At 42.3% G+C, this 19,364-nt stretch overlaps 2 protein-coding genes and 1 non-coding gene across 4 annotated transcripts in view; 2 read left to right on the forward strand and 1 right to left on the reverse strand.

Annotated features, from left to right (window-relative positions):
- Window positions 1-21: 21 nt before the first annotated feature.
- Window positions 22-12,926, forward strand: znf687b (zinc finger protein 687b). Of its 2 annotated transcripts, none has more exons than XM_042506560.2 (10): window positions 22-129; window positions 2,383-4,716; window positions 5,820-6,115; window positions 6,193-6,377; window positions 7,780-7,956; window positions 8,101-8,263; window positions 8,565-8,915; window positions 9,247-9,347; window positions 10,016-10,103; window positions 11,012-12,926. In XM_042506560.2, exons 2-10 carry the CDS (start codon window positions 2,397-2,399, stop codon window positions 11,621-11,623), a joined length of 4,293 nt encoding a protein of 1,430 aa, XP_042362494.2. In that variant the 5' UTR covers window positions 22-129; window positions 2,383-2,396; the 3' UTR covers window positions 11,624-12,926. The 2 variants fall into 2 exon arrangements, with proteins under 2 accessions (XP_042362494.2, XP_087946902.1); XM_088090776.1 differs by having other exon boundaries at window positions 5,853-6,115.
- On the forward strand, window positions 8,308-8,443 carry LOC121958341 (small nucleolar RNA SNORA13). The gene has a single exon (XR_006106828.1). It is a non-coding gene; the product is annotated as a small nucleolar RNA SNORA13 (small nucleolar RNA).
- Window positions 12,927-13,463: 537 nt separating the features above from the next.
- The window catches only part of aqp10b (aquaporin 10b), a 31,216-nt gene continuing 25,315 nt past the window's right edge, over window positions 13,464-19,364 (reverse strand). Inside the window, exons 4-6 of the mRNA XM_042506445.2 lie at window positions 14,372-14,490; window positions 13,983-14,200; window positions 13,464-13,893 (exon numbers count right to left, since the gene is read on the reverse strand). Of these exons, the coding sequence (XP_042362379.2) occupies window positions 13,707-13,893; window positions 13,983-14,200; window positions 14,372-14,490 (524 nt within the window). The 3' untranslated portion in view covers window positions 13,464-13,706. The remainder of the gene's footprint in view (window positions 13,894-13,982; window positions 14,201-14,371; window positions 14,491-19,364) is intronic.

The raw sequence follows: 19,364 nt of genomic DNA on the forward strand, positions 1-19,364 counted from the left end.
CGTTTGCAGCATCCTCCATGCATTTTTCCAGCGCTATCTCAGCCTGATAGGATGTCTCCGGTCACGTGACGGGAAGCGCAGCATTTTCAGCTGAAATCGAGCTAGGATAGTCGGGAATCGCACATCCAGGTAAACAATCAAAATACATGAAATATTAAACCAAAATCCACATCCCTGCCATCCTCTTATGTGACATCGTCGACCCTACGATCACCGGATTGTTACCGCTTTCAAACCATACCTCAGCAAACCGCTCCAGTTGCTTTTTTTTTAATGGCGATGCTAGCTAGTTAGCTAAATGACCCCTCTCTGTCTTGGCTGGAGCTCAGCGGCCAGCTAGCCAGCCTCAGTCGGGGAGGAATAACGTTAGCTCAATATAACCGACGCTGCTATGAGACGTTGTCCCGGTTGAACTGGCTCTCAAACGATCACTGCTGCAAAACGTAGCATGCACTGATAACACTATTGAAGCGGTGTTTCCCATTCATAGCAAATTAGTGCTGGACCTGTCACCAGAGGAAGGGTTGGTTGCCGTAGCTAGCGCGCTAGCTGGCTAATGCTAGTGCAGGGATAGCTCAGCTAGCTTCCCAGATAGCAGGTTAACCTGCTGTAGCTTGATAGTTTGTGTCAAAGTAAGATGCATGCAAGACGTTTCGTCCACACGATTTACTGCTAAAATGCAAACATTTTAAAGATCATAACGATTTCAAATGTTGCATATTGATGTTTTTGCAGCTGGCGTTATGCTAGCAAGACAAATGATGGACAACAACACAGCCAGATTCATGCCAGTGTATTTTGCCTCCTGCAGCTACTGTAACTATATTAGGGTTTTCTCTATTGTATATACACAAAAATGAAACAGTGCACTCAATTCTGAAAAATTAAACCTCGTGTATCAACAACAGCACTCCAGACTGCTAAACACTAACCACAATTTCAGTGTTTTTATTCAAATAGAAATTCGAAATCACATCTTTGCAAAACACTAAGCTCAGATTGCATCATTTAGCACACTTAATTCACCTGTAAAGCACTGACCTGTAAAATGCCCCACTGCAATTACAAACTCATCTCATCCATGTCTCACTTGTTCAAACCAAGCTTGCAAAACGCTTTAACCATGTGTTAGAGCTTAAAAGAGGTCTTCATCTGACCTCTTATGTTTGTTTTTTGTTTTTAGGGTTTTTTGGAGAGGGGGTGTAGCAAAAAGCAGCATTGATAATAGAGCGGATGGCATTCAAAATAAAACAAATATTTTGCAGCCAGTTAAGTCAGCTGAACATTATATATTATAATAACAAATAAATATTTGCTCTGTTACATTTTTGTATTTGTGTGCTGATTACATCTCCAGAAACACAGTCTAAACATTTTCTTACTGTACTGTAGTGTTTCTTATTTGACTTGTTTAACTGATTATCAGTATGAGATATTTCTATGATAACTGTGCGTATTGTTTTGGTGGAAAGAATCAGTTTTGGGAAGAGAAAACATGCTTTTGAGTGTAACGAAGAGACTTGTTGAGTTTTGACAAAATAGTTAACTCTTTCCAGATTTGTGTTTCGAGTTTCAAGAAACTGAGCTTAAGTTTCCGTTAATGTATTGTAAGGGATCGGGAAAAACTGGAAAATGCTGATGTTGGAGTCACCGTTTTATTTGAGAAAAAAGTCTTGTTTCTCCTTTGAGGCCAGAAAAAGACTGGTCGCTGCTACGTTTTTACCCATGCTGGATTACGGCGATCTGTTGCACACGTGTGCATCTACACATTGCTTGCACATGTTAGATACTGCATATCATAGTGCACTGACATTTGTTACAAATTGTAAAGCTCTCACTCACCACTGTACACTTTATTCCAGAGCTGGCTGGCCATCTTTGACCTTTTAGTAGGCTCAGTCATTGGTACTTGTTTATTTATAAAGCCTTACTGGGTAAACTCCCCTCTTACATTTGCAATTTGATTAAACAGAGATCTGATTGCAGCTTTAGTCTGCAATCTCAAGAGTTTTGTTGTCTGTTTTTTGTGCACAGACTAAGCTGGGAAAGAAAGCTTTTATTTGCTTTGTCCCTCTCACTTGGAATAGCCTTCGAAAATATTTTAAACTACAAGAACTGGTCTCTCTGCCTGGCTATAAAGCTCTCATTGGTACAAGGGTGAATGAATTGGTTGGTATATTGTGAGTTGGTGTTTTAAATATTTCTGCATGTAACTGTATATTCTTCTATGTTTTTATTGTGGTTGTCATTGTTTATTACTCTTTCTTATGCTGCTGTCTTGACCAGGTCTCCCTTTAAAAAGGAAGAACTTAACTTACCTGGTTAAATATGGGTTTAATTTTTAAAAAAGAAACAAAATGTAATAAATATGTGTTTTTACAGGAGTTCTTCCCGGTATGGGGGACATGAAGACCCCAGATTTTGATGACCTGTTGGCAGCATTTGACATTCCTGACATTGATGCCAAAGAGGCCATCCAGTCTGCACCAGATGAGGCAGAGGGACCCCATGGAGCTGCAGGTGCACCTCTGGGAAAGTCAGACAGCGTGGTGGGCTCATCCTTGAGACCGCCCAGCCCCCCAGACCCCCAGGCGGACACCTCAATTGTTAGTGTGATTGTGAAGAATAAAGTGCGCCTTGAGGCCGTGGATGGAGGGGAGGGAGACACAGACCAGGACCCTATTGATGTGATCGCAGGGGTAGATGTTGGTCCTAGATTAGGAGCATGTGCGCCTGGAATGGCTGAATCGGAGGCGCTCAACCACAACGGTTTTGGGGCGTCTGGTGTCTCCACGCCCCTTCCTCTCAGCCAGACTAGTCAGTCTAATGGAGCGCCGTGGTCAATAAACACCCCCAAAGTGTCTTCAGAGGCAGCAGGTGCAGCCAAGGCTCACAAATCAGGCGGGAACATTTTCAACAGACTTAAACCGCTTGTGGCGCAGGGGTCTGGAGATCCAGTGGGTCGGGCCAGGAAGATGCAGCTTCTACAGCAGCAGCACCAGCAGCAGCAGGATACAGGTCAAGAGAGGGCAGACGGCGTCAAAGCATCATTACCGTCATCTTCCTCTCTGTCAGCTGGGTCGTCTCCTCTGGCTGCAGGTGGCGCCGTCGGACTAGCGTCGCCTTTTTTCCCCCCATCTAAGCCCCTGCTCCCCACTCCACCCTCTGCCCTCTCGTCACACCCACTGCATTCATCTCAGCCTTTTAACGGAGCGCCCAAAGGAGGCCCTGCTGGATTTCAGCATCAGCAGATGGAGGAGGATGATTCTGACCCGGATTTGGGGAGTCCGCTGGTGATCCAGGAGAACCCAGACTCCCCGACTTGCACTCAGCTGAGCCGACGTTACAAGTCCGACTCAACGCAACCCACGTCCTCTGCTGCATCGCATCCTAAACCTGGGGACACTCCCTCAGGGGCGACTTCATCGACACCCCAATCTGGTTCAACAGAGAGTCCGCAGCTGGAGGACAGGCATCCCGAACACGTCATAGAGGAGAGAGATTCACCAGAGAGTCCTGAACCCGAGATGCCAAAATCAACTGCTCAAGTCGCAGCGAAAAGGTGCTCCAGCCCTGCGGTGGCGTCCACTCCACCTCCTTCTGAACTACGAGAGCCCAAAGAGGAGGAGGAGGAGATGGAGGTGGGGAACGGGATAGAGAAGGCCGCTGACGGCAAAGCTGACAAGGAAGAAAACGGGAGAACAAGTGAGGAGAAGATGGAGGTAGATGATGGAAAGCCTAAAGCTCAGTCCACTGACGGAGCAGAGGCAGGTGTTGCTGCACCTGCTCCTTCTGGAGCTCCAGCCCGACCCCTTAAAGTCAGAATAAAAACAATTAAAACCTCCACAGGTGGAATAACCAGAACTGTCACACGGGTAGCGCCCAAAGGTGGTGCTGCAGGGAAAGGTTTGGACCCTAAAGCGCAATCTGGGGAACGTAAGACGTTAGGAAACAAGGCCCAAAAACTTGAAGCTTCCCCCGGTCACATGACGACAACCTCCCAGAAAGTAAGTGCTCTCAATGCTCTGCCTGTGTCCACACTCGCGGCCAGCAGCGTCATGCTAGCTGCCGCCACGAAGGTCCAAAACAAAATGGCTGCATCTGACAAGGCGAAGGTTTCTGCCACCGCTGTCAGCATCACTAAATCAGCTGCGCTGCCTGCAACTCCCGCCGTGGCCTCCTCTCCCAAGTTCTCAGTTGCTGCTGGTGGGATCAGTGTACGCACAGCCACTAATAAGACAGCTAACGGAGGTAGCAGCACCATCATCGGCGGCACCCTCCAGCCAAACAAACCTGCCTCCATCGTCAACAGCACGGGTGCCGTCATCTCCCGCAGTCAGTCGAGCCTGGTGGAGGCTTTTAACAAAATCCTGAACAGTAAGAACCTTTTGCCGAGCTACAAGCCCGACCTCTCAGCACCACCTCCACCTGAGTGGGGTCTCCCGCTCCCGGCCACAGGGTACCGCTGCCTGGAGTGCGGAGACGCTTTCGCCCTGGAGCGCAGCCTGGCTCGACACTATGACAGACGATCACTCCGCATCGAGGTGACCTGTAACCATTGTGCTAAGAGGTTGGCCTTCTTCAATAAATGCAGCCTGCTGCTGCATGCCAGGGAGCATAAGGAGCGTGGGCTGGTCATGCAGTGCTCACACCTGGTCATGAGGCCTGTCACTGTGGAGCAGATGATTGGACAGCAGGACATAACACCTATAGGTGGTAAGAAGAGCTGCAACTAACAATCATTGATATATCATTTCAAGCTGTAAGTGGTAACGTTAATAAAAAAATAACTTTATGTCATTTTTTCTGAAACTGTCTTTATCCTGACAGTAGTGCATGAGACAGATCAACTGTGAAAAAATCATGTTTCTCTGCCTCCTCATAATGCTCCCAATGACATTTACAAGAATCCACCATGATTCAAAGCAACCAATCAGAGCCCAGAAATCTGTGTTATCTGTTGTGTCACTCACCGCTTGTGATTCAAGTTTCTGTTACTGCATTGCCTTTTTCAAATGTTTTTCAGAAACAAATTTTAGTGTCCTGTTTAGCCGTAAAATAGGAAACGGGAAACAAAGTAACAAAATCTTGACTCATAATTGATCAGCACTGTGTTTGACATTCAATTAACAAGCAGTGATTGACATGATTAGCAGCTGCTTTACAGACTCCTCCGCTCAGACAGGTTGTTTTCTTTCAGGCCTAATGGACTTTTGCAAAAGCCATAAGAAGCACTATGGGGAGGACAGATATGATTTCTTCACTAATTATCTGTCTCGTGTACTACTGTGTGGAAATAGTCATAGTTTCAGTAAATATATCAAAAATGTTTTTATGTAAAAGTTACTGTAGTTGTCTTAATTTTGTGTTTGGTCTATAAAATGTTTGAAAATAGGGAAAAACATTCATTACAATTTCGCTGAGCCCAGGGTGATGTCTTCAAATTCCTTTTTTTTTTTATGAACGAAGAGTCCAAAACCCAAATATTTTCAGTTTACTACTACAGAAAATAATTTAAAAAAAAACAGAAAATATTTATTTTTGGAATTTTTTGTTTAACAAATTGCAGACAATTAATCAATATAGTTTTGCTGATTAATTTTCTGCTGAACGACAAATAATTTCAGCTCCACATATCTGTTAGAGTAGAGAGTGTTGAAAGAAGTACACAAAAATAAGTAAGAGTTCTCAAGTTAATGTGTGACTTCATAAGTTCGCTTGATAGTATTTCATAAAATGAGAAAATACTCGTCTTTTTCCTTCATCTCCATTGACCGCATCCCATCTGTCTCTTCTGATTTCCACCTGTGGCTGACCAGGCCTGCTCTCCTCTTCGTCCTCCTCTCCTCCAGTCTCCTCTCCTAACACCACACCCGGGGGCCCCGCTGTCTCCGCCAACTCCAGCCCAATGAAGGATGCTTCATCTCCGGCAGCAGCTCAGCCTCGGCCGGTCCGCCGCACACCTCAGGGCCCCCAAGCGCTGATGCCTCTGCCTTGCAAGAAGGCCGAGGGTCTGCAGTACAACAACTTCAAATGTCCAGAGTGCCAAACACAATTCTCTGGAAAGGCTGAGCTGGTCACCCACTTCCAGCAGATCAGAGCTGCTCCAAACTCAGTGAGTCCGTGTTTCAGGCTGCTGATAACCTGCTGCTTTGAAACGCTGATGGTCACTGATTTTTTTTTCTATTTCAGACATGTACGCAATGCTCGCCTCCCATGATGCTGCCCAACTCGTGTGCCGTGTCCGCCCATCAGAGGATCCATAAACACAGAGCGCCTCACGTCTGTCCTGAGTGTGGTGGGATTGCCCGGCAGGCCAGCTTCCAGACTCACCTGGAGGAGGCCTGCCTGCACTTTGCCAGGCGCATTGGATACAGGTATGGAGACACTTCCCAAAACCATCATTACGACCCGTCATCATCTGTAACGTTTTGCTAAATGATCATATAGTAGAGCTTCAGCTGGCCTTTATTCAATACCTCAACAGGAAAGAGCCAAATATTAATTTATCATTGGCCAGGTTCTTAGATGACCCAGAGTATTAAATGAAAGAAGCAAAGATAACTGAGTTCTTCTGGTAAAGCTATCTTTAGCTTTTAAAAAGCCTTATTTCATTTCTAAATTTAAAGTGACTTTCTACCCCCAAATTAAAAAAATACACATTTTTTTCTCTCTAAATCTATCGATTACTTACAGTGCCAATTAATCTCTTGATTATTTTCATGGTTAATTAATTATTTGTTTGATCTGTAAAATGTCTAAAATTAGTGAAAAATGTTGATCAGTGTTCCCTAAAGCCCAAAATGACAATGTCAAATGTCTTGTTTTTTCCACCAGCCAAAGATTTTCCGTTTACTGTCAAAGAGGAGTAAAGAAACTATAAAATACTTTCAACTGGGAAGCTGGAATCAGAAAACCTTTTTTCTCACAAAAAAATGTACATGTACGTGCATCTCCTGCTAAGCTCCCCTAGCACCGCAGAGCTAGGTGGATGCCGTTAATGTTTACATCTCAAGCTGGCGAGAGCACGAGCCCCTCATCCATGAGTAGATGCACGCTTCCGTCGGCACGGTGATTCGGTTGGCAGGTGTAGTTCGGTAGAAAGAAAATAGCTCATACATGAAACTGCTCACAACAAGGTCTGTGGATCATCTTGAGTAACTGCGTCATGATTTCTGGAGGGATTACTGTTGAGTATTTCAAATGTATTTTTTTGACACCACAAGCCGAGTGCTGTCGAGTTCCATTACGTTAAAAAGAAAGCAGACATGTCTCGGCTGATATCTCCAGCACTCTGCAACTTACTCCAAAACAATCTAGACTGATAAATAGCATTACTGTAAGAGGGAAAATATGTATTTTTGATTTGGGGGGGTGAACTGTCCCTTTAAGAAAGTTAAGATTGACAGATCTTCAATTTATAGAACTACCTTTATAGATCTGAGAGAATCCTGTTACCATGTAGATTTATTGTTAGTAACTAGTTGGTGGCTGATGAAGACTTTCTTATCGTCATTTCAGTAAATTGTAATTGAAAAAATAGCAAAATTTTCAAGTTTGTTGAAATATTTTCAGCCATTGTTACATCTATTATTTGCAACTTGTGTATTTTAGCTTTTTTGTGCTATAGAAGTTACGTATTTGTTTGAAATGACTCATTTTGCTGTTAATGTTTTTTTTAATTGGATGCAGAGTCTTAAAAATTACCATAGACGGATATCAAAATGTTTTTCTATCAGAGCCGTTTCTCATCATGCTGTGTGTCATGATCTTGTCCAGGTGCTCGAGCTGCCAGGTTGTGTTCGGAGGGTTAAACTCCATCAAGTCCCACATTCAGACAGCTCACTGCGAGGTCTTCCACAAGTGCCCCAGCTGCCCCATGGCCTTCAAGTCTTCCCCCAGCGCTCAGAGTCACATCAGCACCCAGCACCCGACGCTCACGGGAGGACAGGCCAAGTATGTTTACTACTTCTACCAAAAAAATACATTTTCAACAAACATGTAGAGCAGTGTCTTCAGAGGATGTTTGGAAAATATTGTCACAAATGTGGGAATAGATCCCTAAAATAAGAATTCTTCTGTTTTTTCTTCCTTTTGCAGAATGATCTACAAGTGTGTGATGTGTGATACAGTTTTTACCCAAAAGCCCTTGCTGTACATGCACTTTGACACTCATTTAGCCAAGCAGAAAGTGCATGTGTTCAAGTGTCCCGACTGCACCAAGCTCTACGCCCAGAAAGGATCAATGATGGAGCATATTAAGGTGCATTTTCTCATGAGGAAATATAGATTTTAGACATAAAGTTTTGCCTTTTTGTGTTGCCCATTCATTGCTTTCTATGGTGAATGTGGTGTCAACAAAGGCATACAACAATTTCTTGGATCGGCCTTAGCAAGGTCCCTCCCCGGTGACCTTGTCCTAAGTTCTATACCAAGTACAGTATTTGTTTTTGTGCCAGAAATTAGTTTATATGAGTAAGATTATGTTTTTCTGTGCCGCTTTGATTAATTTAGCATTTTTAAAGGTAAATTAATTCATTCTGCATGCTCTGTATGCCTCTCAGACGGCTCACAGAGGACCCTCCGCCAAACAGACAGAGTCTCAGTCCGATGCATCTAACCCCGCCTCAGCCCCGGCAAACACATCCAGCTCCTCTGGCCTCAAATCAAAATCCTCTGGAAAACCTGACAACTCAGACGGAGAGGACTGGGGTCGGGAACAGGAGGAAGAAGACGAGGAGGAGGAAGAGGATGATGATGAGGACGAAGACTACGAGGCTCCAGGGGGTAACTCAGCCGCCTCGGGGGGCGGAAGTCATCCCCCCGCCCAAACTGAGTGGACCTGCCCCCAGTGCCAGACCACCTTCACCGACAACGAGGACTATCTGAGTCACGTGAAGATGGAGCACGGCAAGGTGTGACCTGCTGTTATTTAATCTGACAGTGTTGAATCCAAAGGTTACAGTTACAGCATCAAATCTTTTGTGTAGCAATTTGTACTTTGTGGATGGGAGATGACGTCCACTCGTGGATGGCAAAGCAGTAAAAGAATCACTGGTACTTAGAGGGAGGCTGTTGTTAATTTCCTGTGTGCACTGCAGCGCATTTGACTGAGACTCAATATGTTTTTATCTCATCTCTATCTGCCCTGTGTGTGTGTGTGTGTGTGTGGGTGTGTGTGTGTGTGTGTGTGTGTGTGTGTGTGTGGGTGTGTGTGTGTGTGTGTGTTTGCTGCCAATTCCACAGTTCCCTTGTCGTATTTGTGGAGGCACGTTCAGCACTTCATCCAGCCTGAGACGTCATGAGCGTGTCATTCATGAGGGCAACAAGAGAGTCTTCCATTGCCAGTGAGTCGTTTCAGCCTTCATCAAATACGTTTTCTAGTTCATCAGACACAGACTTTTCTTTTATGGTTTATTTGAGAAGGACAAATACAGTATACATAGAGAACTGCATGACAGTGTATCAGAGAATTTGTTGCTGCAGCTAACTTCCGATGCTTGTCTCTCAACACATAACTATTATTTCCCATTTTCAATGTTTTGCTGAAAAATAAATCGCTGTCTGATTGATTATTCAGGCATGTTAATTGGTAGAGATAGACTGATATATTGGCGTACTGCATATATATCGTGTATGTAGATTCTTTCATTCATTTATTTATTATTTTGTAGCCATGCCAAATATATGGCCCATCGCACATTAAATTTCAAGACACCATTATTTACATACATCCTCCAGTCTTACATATACAAAACATGTGGGAAAGGAAAAAAACAAACTAAAAACACGCTAAAAACAAACAAAAACAGCGCTAATTTATATGTTAATATGTGTACTGCTATCTCAGTCTTCAAGCATCTTCCATATTTACAAATATATATTTTTTTAAATCAATTTACATGTTGTAATCAGATTTTTAAAACTCTGAAATCAGTCAGATTACATAATTAAGGCCTAGACTCTGACCTGCTAATCTTATATTCTGATTTAACCCTGGGTCTTTAATTTTCAGATATTGCACAGAAGGAAAACGCACCTTTGGTAGTCGGTTCTTACTGGACAAGCATATTCGGCTCCATCACAGAACCACAGATGGACAGGTGAGTGAAGACAGTGCAGTGTAGTTCTCTCTGTTTCTGGACATCAATAGGCTTTATCTGTGTCCCAGTTACATACTACAACTTATACTGCACGACCTTCTGTTATCACAAAAAAGTGAAGTCTTTTGTATTCTAACTGCAGAAACAGTATACTGTGACCATTTGTAGTTACAGTAGTTTATACTCAAGACAGTAAAAAGTGTAATGTGTAAAAATGGCAAAGATGTTTCTTTATTTTGTCTATAATTTTTTTCTTGTGTTTTTTATAAGGTGTGCTGGCAATGTAAGTTTTACGTTTTATTTGTTGTTAACTACAGGTGATATGGAAATGGGACAAAACAAAAGTATCCATCAAAATTCAAACCAATCAGCCACAACAATAAAATCAGCATTTGTGGAAATGCCGGACTGCAGAGGTCCTGCGTCTGTGCCTCAACAGGTCCCACTGTGGATCAGAATTAGCTCTGACTTGCCGAGGCATAGACACAGGACCTCCAGGGTTCATCACCTTCCACAAAAGCTCAATCAGATTAGGATCTGTGGAATTTGGAGGCCAGGTTGACGCCTTGAGCTCTTGGTCACATTCCTCGGGACATTCCTGAGCAGTTTTGGCGATGTGTGTTGTCCTGCTGGCGCAGGCACTGCCATAGGGGAGTGCCATTGCCATGACGGGGGTTATTTTTTTCTGCAACAGTGTTTGGGTGAGTGGTTTGTGTCAAGTGGCATCCACATGAATGTCAGGACCAGAGGTTTCACAGCAGAACGTTGCACCGAAACAAGAAGATCAATATTATTCACTTCACCCCTCAGTGGTTTTATGTTGTGGCTGATGGGTGTAAATTCTCCTTGCGCTTTTTGCTTGATTCGTTTATCAATACTTAAGTCTCTCTCTTTCTCTGTGTCCTCAGGACAGACCCATGACCAGAAAACGTGCAGCCACAGGAGGAGAAGGACCGGGCAGTTCCTCAGAACAGGACGGTGAGGGCGGACCTCCTGGAGGCAGAGCGGGAGACGAGGATGAAAACGCCACTGAGGACGGTGAGGAGGGGTCTGCAGGTCCTGCAAAGAGAACCAGGGCGTCCATTGCGTCGGCATCGTTGGCACCCAGCGAGCTTGAGGAGGAAGACAACGTTTTCCGCTGTGTCCCGTGCGGCTTTTCAACCGAGGACGGGGCAGAGTTTCAGCGCCACATCCCCCAGCACCGGGCAGACACAGCCTCTTTCCAGTGCCTGCAGTGCGGCGTCTGCTTTGCATCAGCCGGCTCTCTCAGCAGGCACCGCTTCATCACTCACCGTGTGCGGGACACCCAGGGCGACGCGGACCGCAGCACCCCGCGCGCTCACGGCTCTCCTGACGGCTCGCCTGCTGGCTCCCCTCTGGCGCATGGCGAGGACGGAGAGGGCAATATGTGCTGCAAGGTGTGCGGCCGGCGATTCGACAAGGCCTCGGACCTCAACACCCACTTCAGGACCCACGGCATGGCCTTCCTCACCGCACACAAGACAGACAAGCCCCAGTAGAGGAGGGGGTGACTGACAGATCTACAACGAGGAGTCATGACAGAGGTGGGAGGCTGTAGAACATGAATGTTGATCCTGAGATGAAACAGCTGCTTCCTGTGCAGTTTTTTTTAGCCAACATAAACTGTTCCACTCTAATCTACGGCACCTCTTCTGTGCGATTGTAACTGCATGTTTGATCATGTTTCCGGTCACTTAACAGAACACACCTGTGATAGACTCTCGAGCGGGAAGGCTCTCAAACAGCCCCGAGTAAAGCATTTATATATCAGCCATACTGTGTTTAATACGTCTTGTCCTTCCATCTCAATCACTCTGCACTGACTGTAGCCACCTGCCTGTTTTTAAACATAACACACACAAACACATCCCACTGTACTCCTGACAGCTGTAGTGCCCATATTTTTGTACCTAACATTGTTCGTGGTATTCATACTCGTTCGCCTCAAGCTCATTTTTCTGGCGTGAGCTCAGTTTTAACGTCTTAAAACTGATTTCAAGCTAAATTCTCAAGAAGCATGAAGAGGAGAATTTAACACTGATTTTTATGTTGCTATAATATTTATTTATACGAAACACATCACTGCTGTTGGTATCCGTGAGTTGGTTGCGTCGAATCATACTAGATTTGGTTTACCTGCAACAGAAACATGAGATAAGAATCTCTGGCGGTGTTTTATTAGGAGACGAGGTTACTGGAGGTCTGTAACCTGTGTAGTGTGAATAATGTGTGATGTTGTTAATCGTTAAGCTAGAGGAAGAAGAGAGGTCAGGCTTCCTGCCAGTAGTATATGTGTACGTTTTGCCATGTAAATACATATTACACTAAAAGAAAGCGTTCTGGTTTTAGTAACTTGCTATGATAATGTGAATACGTATAGTATTTGTACTTGTACTGTTCCCTTTTTTTCCAAACAATTTGAAGTTTAAAAGAATCCCCCCCCAGAGGTAGCTATACATTGTAATTACAAAGCAGAGGGAGAGCGCGGGGGTCGTGTTGTCTTAATGTGTATGAATACAAATGTTTATCTCTTTGAGACGGTTCTTTTTTATCTACAGAATCAGTGCTTGCTGTACTCACATTTCTTTTTGTATGTTTCAAAAACAGCCTTCATGGTCACACGATGGAGGCCTAAGAGTGGATTTTCTTTTTTTTTTTGTTTGTATCTTTTATATGTCATAATATCATATTTATATAGCTCAATAGTGGAAACTTCATGTCATTTTCTTTTCCATGGTTGTGGTCTGCTTGCTGAAATGCCATACACTTTCGTGCTGTTTCAAAATAAATGTGTAAAAGAGACGATTTACTCTTGCGGCAGCTTCATCTGCAGAGTTCAGGGTTGGATTTACTTGATAAATTGGACTGTTTTCAGTTTTCCGTTCATATTGCATTCAGATGATTGATTACATAGTGTAGGTTTTCTGAAAGCTTAGGGATATGGACGAAACGGAGTAGCACCAATGTAAATTGTAGGGGCAGCGTAGCGTAGCTCAAGCTGGACACAATGATTATACTATGGACAGAGTGAATCAGTAATACACACGCCTCCAGGAAAATAACCTAGTCTTGCTTTACCATTTTTACCACTTGCGGCCTTATGTTTAAAATTGTTGACAGGATACCTCGAATTGCATGACCCTATTCTGAATTTTTGTTGATGTTTTATATTTGTAAAACTTTCTTCGACTTTCAAAAAGCAGTTTAACAATATGTGCGATTACTATGTAAAAATCTAAAATGAACATTTAAAAAAAAAAAAGTATCATGTACCCCCTGCAGTGTTCAAAATTACCCCTAGGGGTATGCATGCACCAATTGAATCAAGAAACACACTGATCATTTGTATCAAATTTTATAGCAATTTATCCAAAAGTTTTTTAACAAAACATCAGAAACTAGATTTAGTTGTGCTTGCATGTGCAGTTATGCTACAGGACATGTATCTCTGCAAACACAACCAATCTGCTTGTTTCAATACATCAGTCACATATATTTACAAAGACAGCTTCAGTGAGTATTACACCATAAACAGCCTTAACTATACACAACAAACCGCTTAACTGCGGCTTACTTTTAGCACTAAGAGCTTTTTTCACAGTCCAGCTCCAGCTCCGTCTTGCCCTCAGTGGCCTCCTGGCATGAGGTCTGGAGCTCAGACGGACTGAGAGGATGGTGGGCTTCAATCATCAGCTCGTACATCAGAGTTCCCAGCAGCGCTCCAACGCAGGGAGCCACTATGGGCACCCACCACCAACCACCTCCAGCCCTGTGAAGACAGTAAGATTGATTTATTATTATCAGCAACATACATGGTTAAAATTCAGAGATAAAACTGATCGCCTGATTGAAACTAACTTAAAGACATCCACTCCCCAGCCAGCGATGTATGTGAACAGTCGAGGTCCAAAATCCCTGGCGGGGTTGAGGGCATAGCCGCTGTTGGATCCCATTGAGATGCCAATAACCAGCACCGCTGCTCCCACCAGAACAGGCTGAAGCCCATCAGGGAGGGTGCTGTTCCTCTGGTCCCCAAGAGCGAGGACACATAACAGCAGTGCAGCCGTGCCGATGATCTGGAGAACAGGGAAATGGTATGTATGTATGCAGAAAGGCGATTGTGTTCACATCCTGTCGTGTATTTAGGCCAGAAGCAGAATAACAGACTCAGTGAAGGAAAAATGGTGTTAACTGATCCTGATGTGATTGATGGGCCTTTGATTAAAAAGGGAGTGACAGTATCTCACCTGGTCCATAACACCTCCCCACAAACTGAGGTAGTCAGCTGGATAGGTGGCGAATATGCCAGCTGTGGCAGTGGGACCCGTCACTGTCAGCTCACCTTCGCTGTAAGCATGGATGGCATCTGCAATCATCACACATGGGAGACATATGTGTCATTAAAAGGGTAATTTTAAAAAAGCATAGTATGTCATTGAAATAGTATGTCACTGTAGTGTACTACTTGTAACTGTAGTATGTAGCATTCAAAATGTAGTCAAAAATAGTTTATATAGCATACTATACAAAGTATAGTAGTTGCATCAAAATACCACAAAGAATAAAAAGTGAAGAATGTTGTCCAAAATAGCCCAATCGAGTCATCATGTCATCCAAAACAGGAACACAAAAAACCAAAAACACCATAACAAAGGATGTTGAAAAACAACTGAAAATGCCATATTATAATATGGAGAAAAATGTCAAAATATGACGACCCAAAAACAGCTGAAAACACATAAAATAGCTTACCAAGACGCATGATAGCATAGTATGTTGCAAAAACGGCAAAAAACACCGTGATATGTCATGTTGAAAAACTTTTCCAAAAAGCAATACTATATTATGGCAAAAATTGTCAAAAAATGACGTGACCCAAAAACAGCTGATAAAGGCATTAAATAGCGTACCAAGACACGCCATAGTATAGAATGTTACAAAAACGTCCAAAAATGACATGATGTAGCATATTGACAAAATGCTTTTGACATGTATTGTATTATGGTGTTTTTGGCCGTTTTTGCACCATTCTGCTAGGGCGTGTCTTGGCAAGCTATTTTATGAAGTTTTCAGCTGTTTTAAGCTGTTTTTGGGACATGCCATTTTTGACATTTTTGCCATACTATAGCCTTGCATTTTGGATCATTTTTTTTCAACATGCTATTTCATGGTGTTTTTGAACATTTTCCAACTTTCTTTGCTTTGCTGTGTCTAAGCACACTTTTTAAGTAGGTTTTCAACAGTTTTCAGCTGTTTTTGGGACGTGTGAAATTTTGACATTTTTGCCATACTATAGCCTTGCATATTGGGTCATTTTTTCGACATGCTATTTAATGGTGTTTTTTGACGTTTCTGTAACTTTCTTTGCTTGGGCATGTGTAAGTACAGTATTTAAGGAGGTTTTCAACAGTTGTAAGCTCTTTTTGGAACGTGTCAAATTTTGACATTTTTGCAATACTATAGCCTTGCCTTTTGGGTCATTTTTTTGAGATGTGATTTTATTGTGTTTTTGACCATTTTTGTAACTTTCTTCACTACAGCCTGTCTCAGGACACCATTTAAGGATGTTTTCAACACTTTTCAGCTGTTTTTGGGACGTGTCAAATTTTGAGATTTTTGCCATACTATAGCCTTGCCTTTTGGTCATTTTTTCGCTATGCTATTTTATTGTGTTTTATGCCGTTTTCGCAACTTTCTTTGCTTTGCCGTGTCTAAGCACACTTTTTAAGTAGGTTTTCAACAGTTTTCAGCTGTTTTTGGGACTTGTGAAATTCCATACTATAGCCTTGCATATTGGGTCATTTTTTCGACATGCTATTTAATGGTGTTTTTTGACGTTTTAGTAACTTTCTTTGCTCTAGCGTGTGCAAGCACGCTATTTAAGGAAGATTTCAGCAGTTTTCAGCTGTTTTTGGGACGTGTCAAATTTTCACAATTTTGCCATACCTTTTTGCCTTTTGGGTCATTTTTTGACATGCTATTTTATCGTGTTTTTGGACGTTTTTGCAACTATCTTTGCTTTGGCATGTGTAAGCATGAGATTTAAAAAGGTTTTCAACATGTTTCAGCTGTTTTTGGGACGTGTCAAATTTTGACATTTTTGCCATACTATAGCCTTGCCTTGTGGGTCATTTTTTCGACATGCTATTTTATTTTTTTTTCTGCTGTTTTCGCAACTGTCTTCCCTATGGCGTGTATAAGTACGCTATTTAAGGAGGTTTTCAACAGTTTTCAGCTGTTTTTGGGACGTGTCAAATTTTCACAATTTTGCCATACTATAGCCTTGCCTTTTGGTCATTTTTTTGACATGCTATTTTATTGTGTTTTTGGCCGTTTTCGCAACTTTCTTTGCTTTGGCGTGTGTAAACACGTTATTTAAGGAGGTTTTCAACTGTTTTCAGCTGTTTTTGGGACGTGTCAAATTTTGACACTTTTGCCATACTATAGCCTTGCCTTTTGGTCATTTTTTCGACATGCTATTTTATTGTGTTTTTGGCCGTTTTCGCAACTTTCTTCGCTATGGCGTGTGTAAACACGCTATTTAAGGAGGTTTTCAACACTTTTCAGCTGTTTTTGGGACGTGTCAAATTTCAACATTTGCTTTATGGATCATTTTTTCGACATGCTATTTTCGTTGTGTTTTTGGCCGTTTTCGCGACTTTCTTTGCTGTGGCATGTGTAAACACCTTATTTAAGGAGGTTTTGAACTGTTTTCAGCTGTTTTTGGAACGTGTCAAATTTTCACAATTTTGCCATACTATAGCCTTGCCTTTTGGATCATTTTTTTGACATGCTATTTTCGTTGTGTTTTTGGCCGTTTTTGCGACTTTCTTTGCTGTGGCATGTGTAAACACGCTATTTAAGGAGGTTTTCAACACTTTTCAGCTGTTTTTGGGACGTGTCAAATTTCAACATTTTTGCCATACTATAGCCTTGCATTTTGGATCATTCTTTTGACATGCGATTTATTGTGTTTTTGGCCGTTTTCGCAACTTTCTTTGCTTTGGCGTGTGTAAACACGTTATTTAAGGAGGTTTTCAACTGTTTTCAGCTGTTTTTGGGACGTGTCAAATTTTGACACTTTTGCCATACTATAGCCTTGCATTTTGGGTCATTTTTACGACATGTCATTTTATCGTGTTTTTGGCCGTTTTCGCAACTATCTTTGCTTTGGCGTGTGTCAGCATGAGATTTAAAAAGGTTTTCAACACGTTTCAGCTGTTTTTGGGACGTGTCAAATTTTGACACTTTTGCCATACTATAGCCTTGCCTTTTGGTCATTTTTTCGACATGCTATTTTCGTTGTGTTTTTGGCTGTTTTCGCAACTTTCTTTGCTGTGGCATGTGTAAACACGCTATTTAAGGAGGTTTTCAACACTTTTCAGCTGTTTTTGGGACGTGTCAAATTTTCACAATTTTGCCATACTATAGCCTTGCCCTATGGATAATTTTTTCGACATGCTATTTTATTGTGTTTTTGGCCGTTTTCGCAACTTTCTTCGCTATGGCGTGTGTAAACACGCTATTTAAGGAGGTTTTCAACACTTTTCAGCTGTTTTTGGGACGTGTCAAATTTCAACATTTGCTTTATGGATCATTTTTTCGACATGCTATTTTCGTTGTGTTTTTGGCCGTTTTCGCGACTTTCTTTGCTGTGGCATGTGTAAACACCTTATTTAAGGAGGTTTTGAACTGTTTTCAGCTGTTTTTGGAACGTGTCAAATTTTCACAATTTTGCCATACTATAGCCTTGCCTTTTGGATCATTTTTTCGACATGCTGTTTTCGTTGTGTTTTTGGCCGTTTTCGCGACTTTCTTTGCTGTGGCATGTGTAAACACGCTATTTAAGGAGGTTTTGAACAGTTTTCAGCTGTTTTTGGGACGTGTCAAATTTTCACAATTTTGCCATACTATAGCCTTGCATTTTGGATCATTTTTTCGACAAGCTATTTATTGTGTTTTTGGCCGTTTTCGCGACTTTCTTTGCTGTGGCGTGTGTAAACACGCTATTTAAGGAGGTTTTGAACTGTTTTCAGCTGTTTTTGGAACGTGTCAAATTTTCACAATTTTGCCATACTATAGCCTTGCCTTTTGGATCATTTTTTCGACAAGCTATTTATTGTGTTTTTGGCCGTTTTCGCGACTTTCTTTGCTGTGGCGTGTGTAAACACGCTATTTAAGGAGGTTTTGAACAGTTTTCAGCTGTTTTTGGGACGTGTCAAATTTTCACAATTTTGCCATACTATAGCCTTGCATTTTGGATCATTTTTTCGACAAGCTATTTATTGTGTTTTTGGCCGTTTTTCGCGACTTTCTTTGCTGTGGCGTGTGTAAACACGCTATTTAAGGAGGTTTTGAACTGTTTTCAGCTGTTTTTGGAACATGTCAAATTTTCACAATTTTGCCATACTATAGCCTTGCCTTTTGGGTCATTTTTTCGACGTGCTATTTTCGTTGTGTTTTTGGCTGTTTTCGCAACTTTCTTTGCTGTGGCATGTGTAAACACGCTATTTAAGGAGGTTTTCAACACTTTTCAGCTGTTTTTGGGACGTGTAAAATTTCAACATTTTTGCCATACTATAGCCTTGCATTTTGGATCATTCTTTTGACATGCGATTTATTGTGTTTTTGGCCGTTTTCGCAACTTTCTTTGCTGTGGCGTGTGTAAACACGCTATCTAAGGAGGTTTTCAGCTGTTTTCAGCTGTTTTTGGGACGTGTCAAATTTTCACAATTTTGCCATACTATAGCCTTGCCTTTTGGGTCATTTTTTGACATGCTATCTTATCGTGTTTTTGGACGTTTTCGCAACTATCTTTGCTTTGGCGTGTGTAAGCATGAGATTTAAAAAGGTTTTCAACACGTTTCAGCTGTTTTTGGGACGTGTCAAATTTTGACACTTTTGCCATACTATAGCCTTGCCTTTTGGTCATTTTTTCGACATGCTATTTTCGTTGTGTTTTTGGCCGTTTTCGCAACGTTCTTTGCTATGCCGTGTGTAAACACGCCATTTAAGGAGGTTTTCAACTGTTTTTAGCTGTTTTTGGGACGTGTCAAATTTTCACAATTTTGCCATACTATAGCCTTGCCCTATGGATAATTTTTTCGACATGCTATTTTATTGTGTTTTTGGCCGTTTTCGCAACTTTCTTCGCTATGGCGTGTGTAAACACGCTATTTAAGGAGGTTTTCAACACTTTTCAGCTGTTTTTGGGACGTGTCAAATTTCAACATTTGCTTT

The sequence above is a fragment of the Plectropomus leopardus genome, chromosome 17, assembly GCF_026936395.1.
Source record: "Plectropomus leopardus strain MGB_pleo_1.0 chromosome 17, ASM2693639v1, whole genome shotgun sequence".
NCBI classification, from domain to species: domain Eukaryota; kingdom Metazoa; phylum Chordata; class Actinopteri; order Perciformes; family Serranidae; genus Plectropomus; species Plectropomus leopardus.

Bases quoted from the DNA above. Each gene is read 5' to 3' on its own strand.
- znf687b (XM_042506560.2), top strand. From the start codon at position 2,397: ATGGGGGACATGAAGACCCCAGATTTTGATGACCTGTTGGCAGCATTT. The intron at 6,116-6,192 runs GTGAGTCCGTGT...TTTCTATTTCAG, and splicing joins TCAGAGCTGCTCCAAACTCA to ACATGTACGCAATGCTCGCC. The intron at 8,916-9,246 runs GTGTGACCTGCT...CCAATTCCACAG, and splicing joins TGAAGATGGAGCACGGCAAG to TTCCCTTGTCGTATTTGTGG.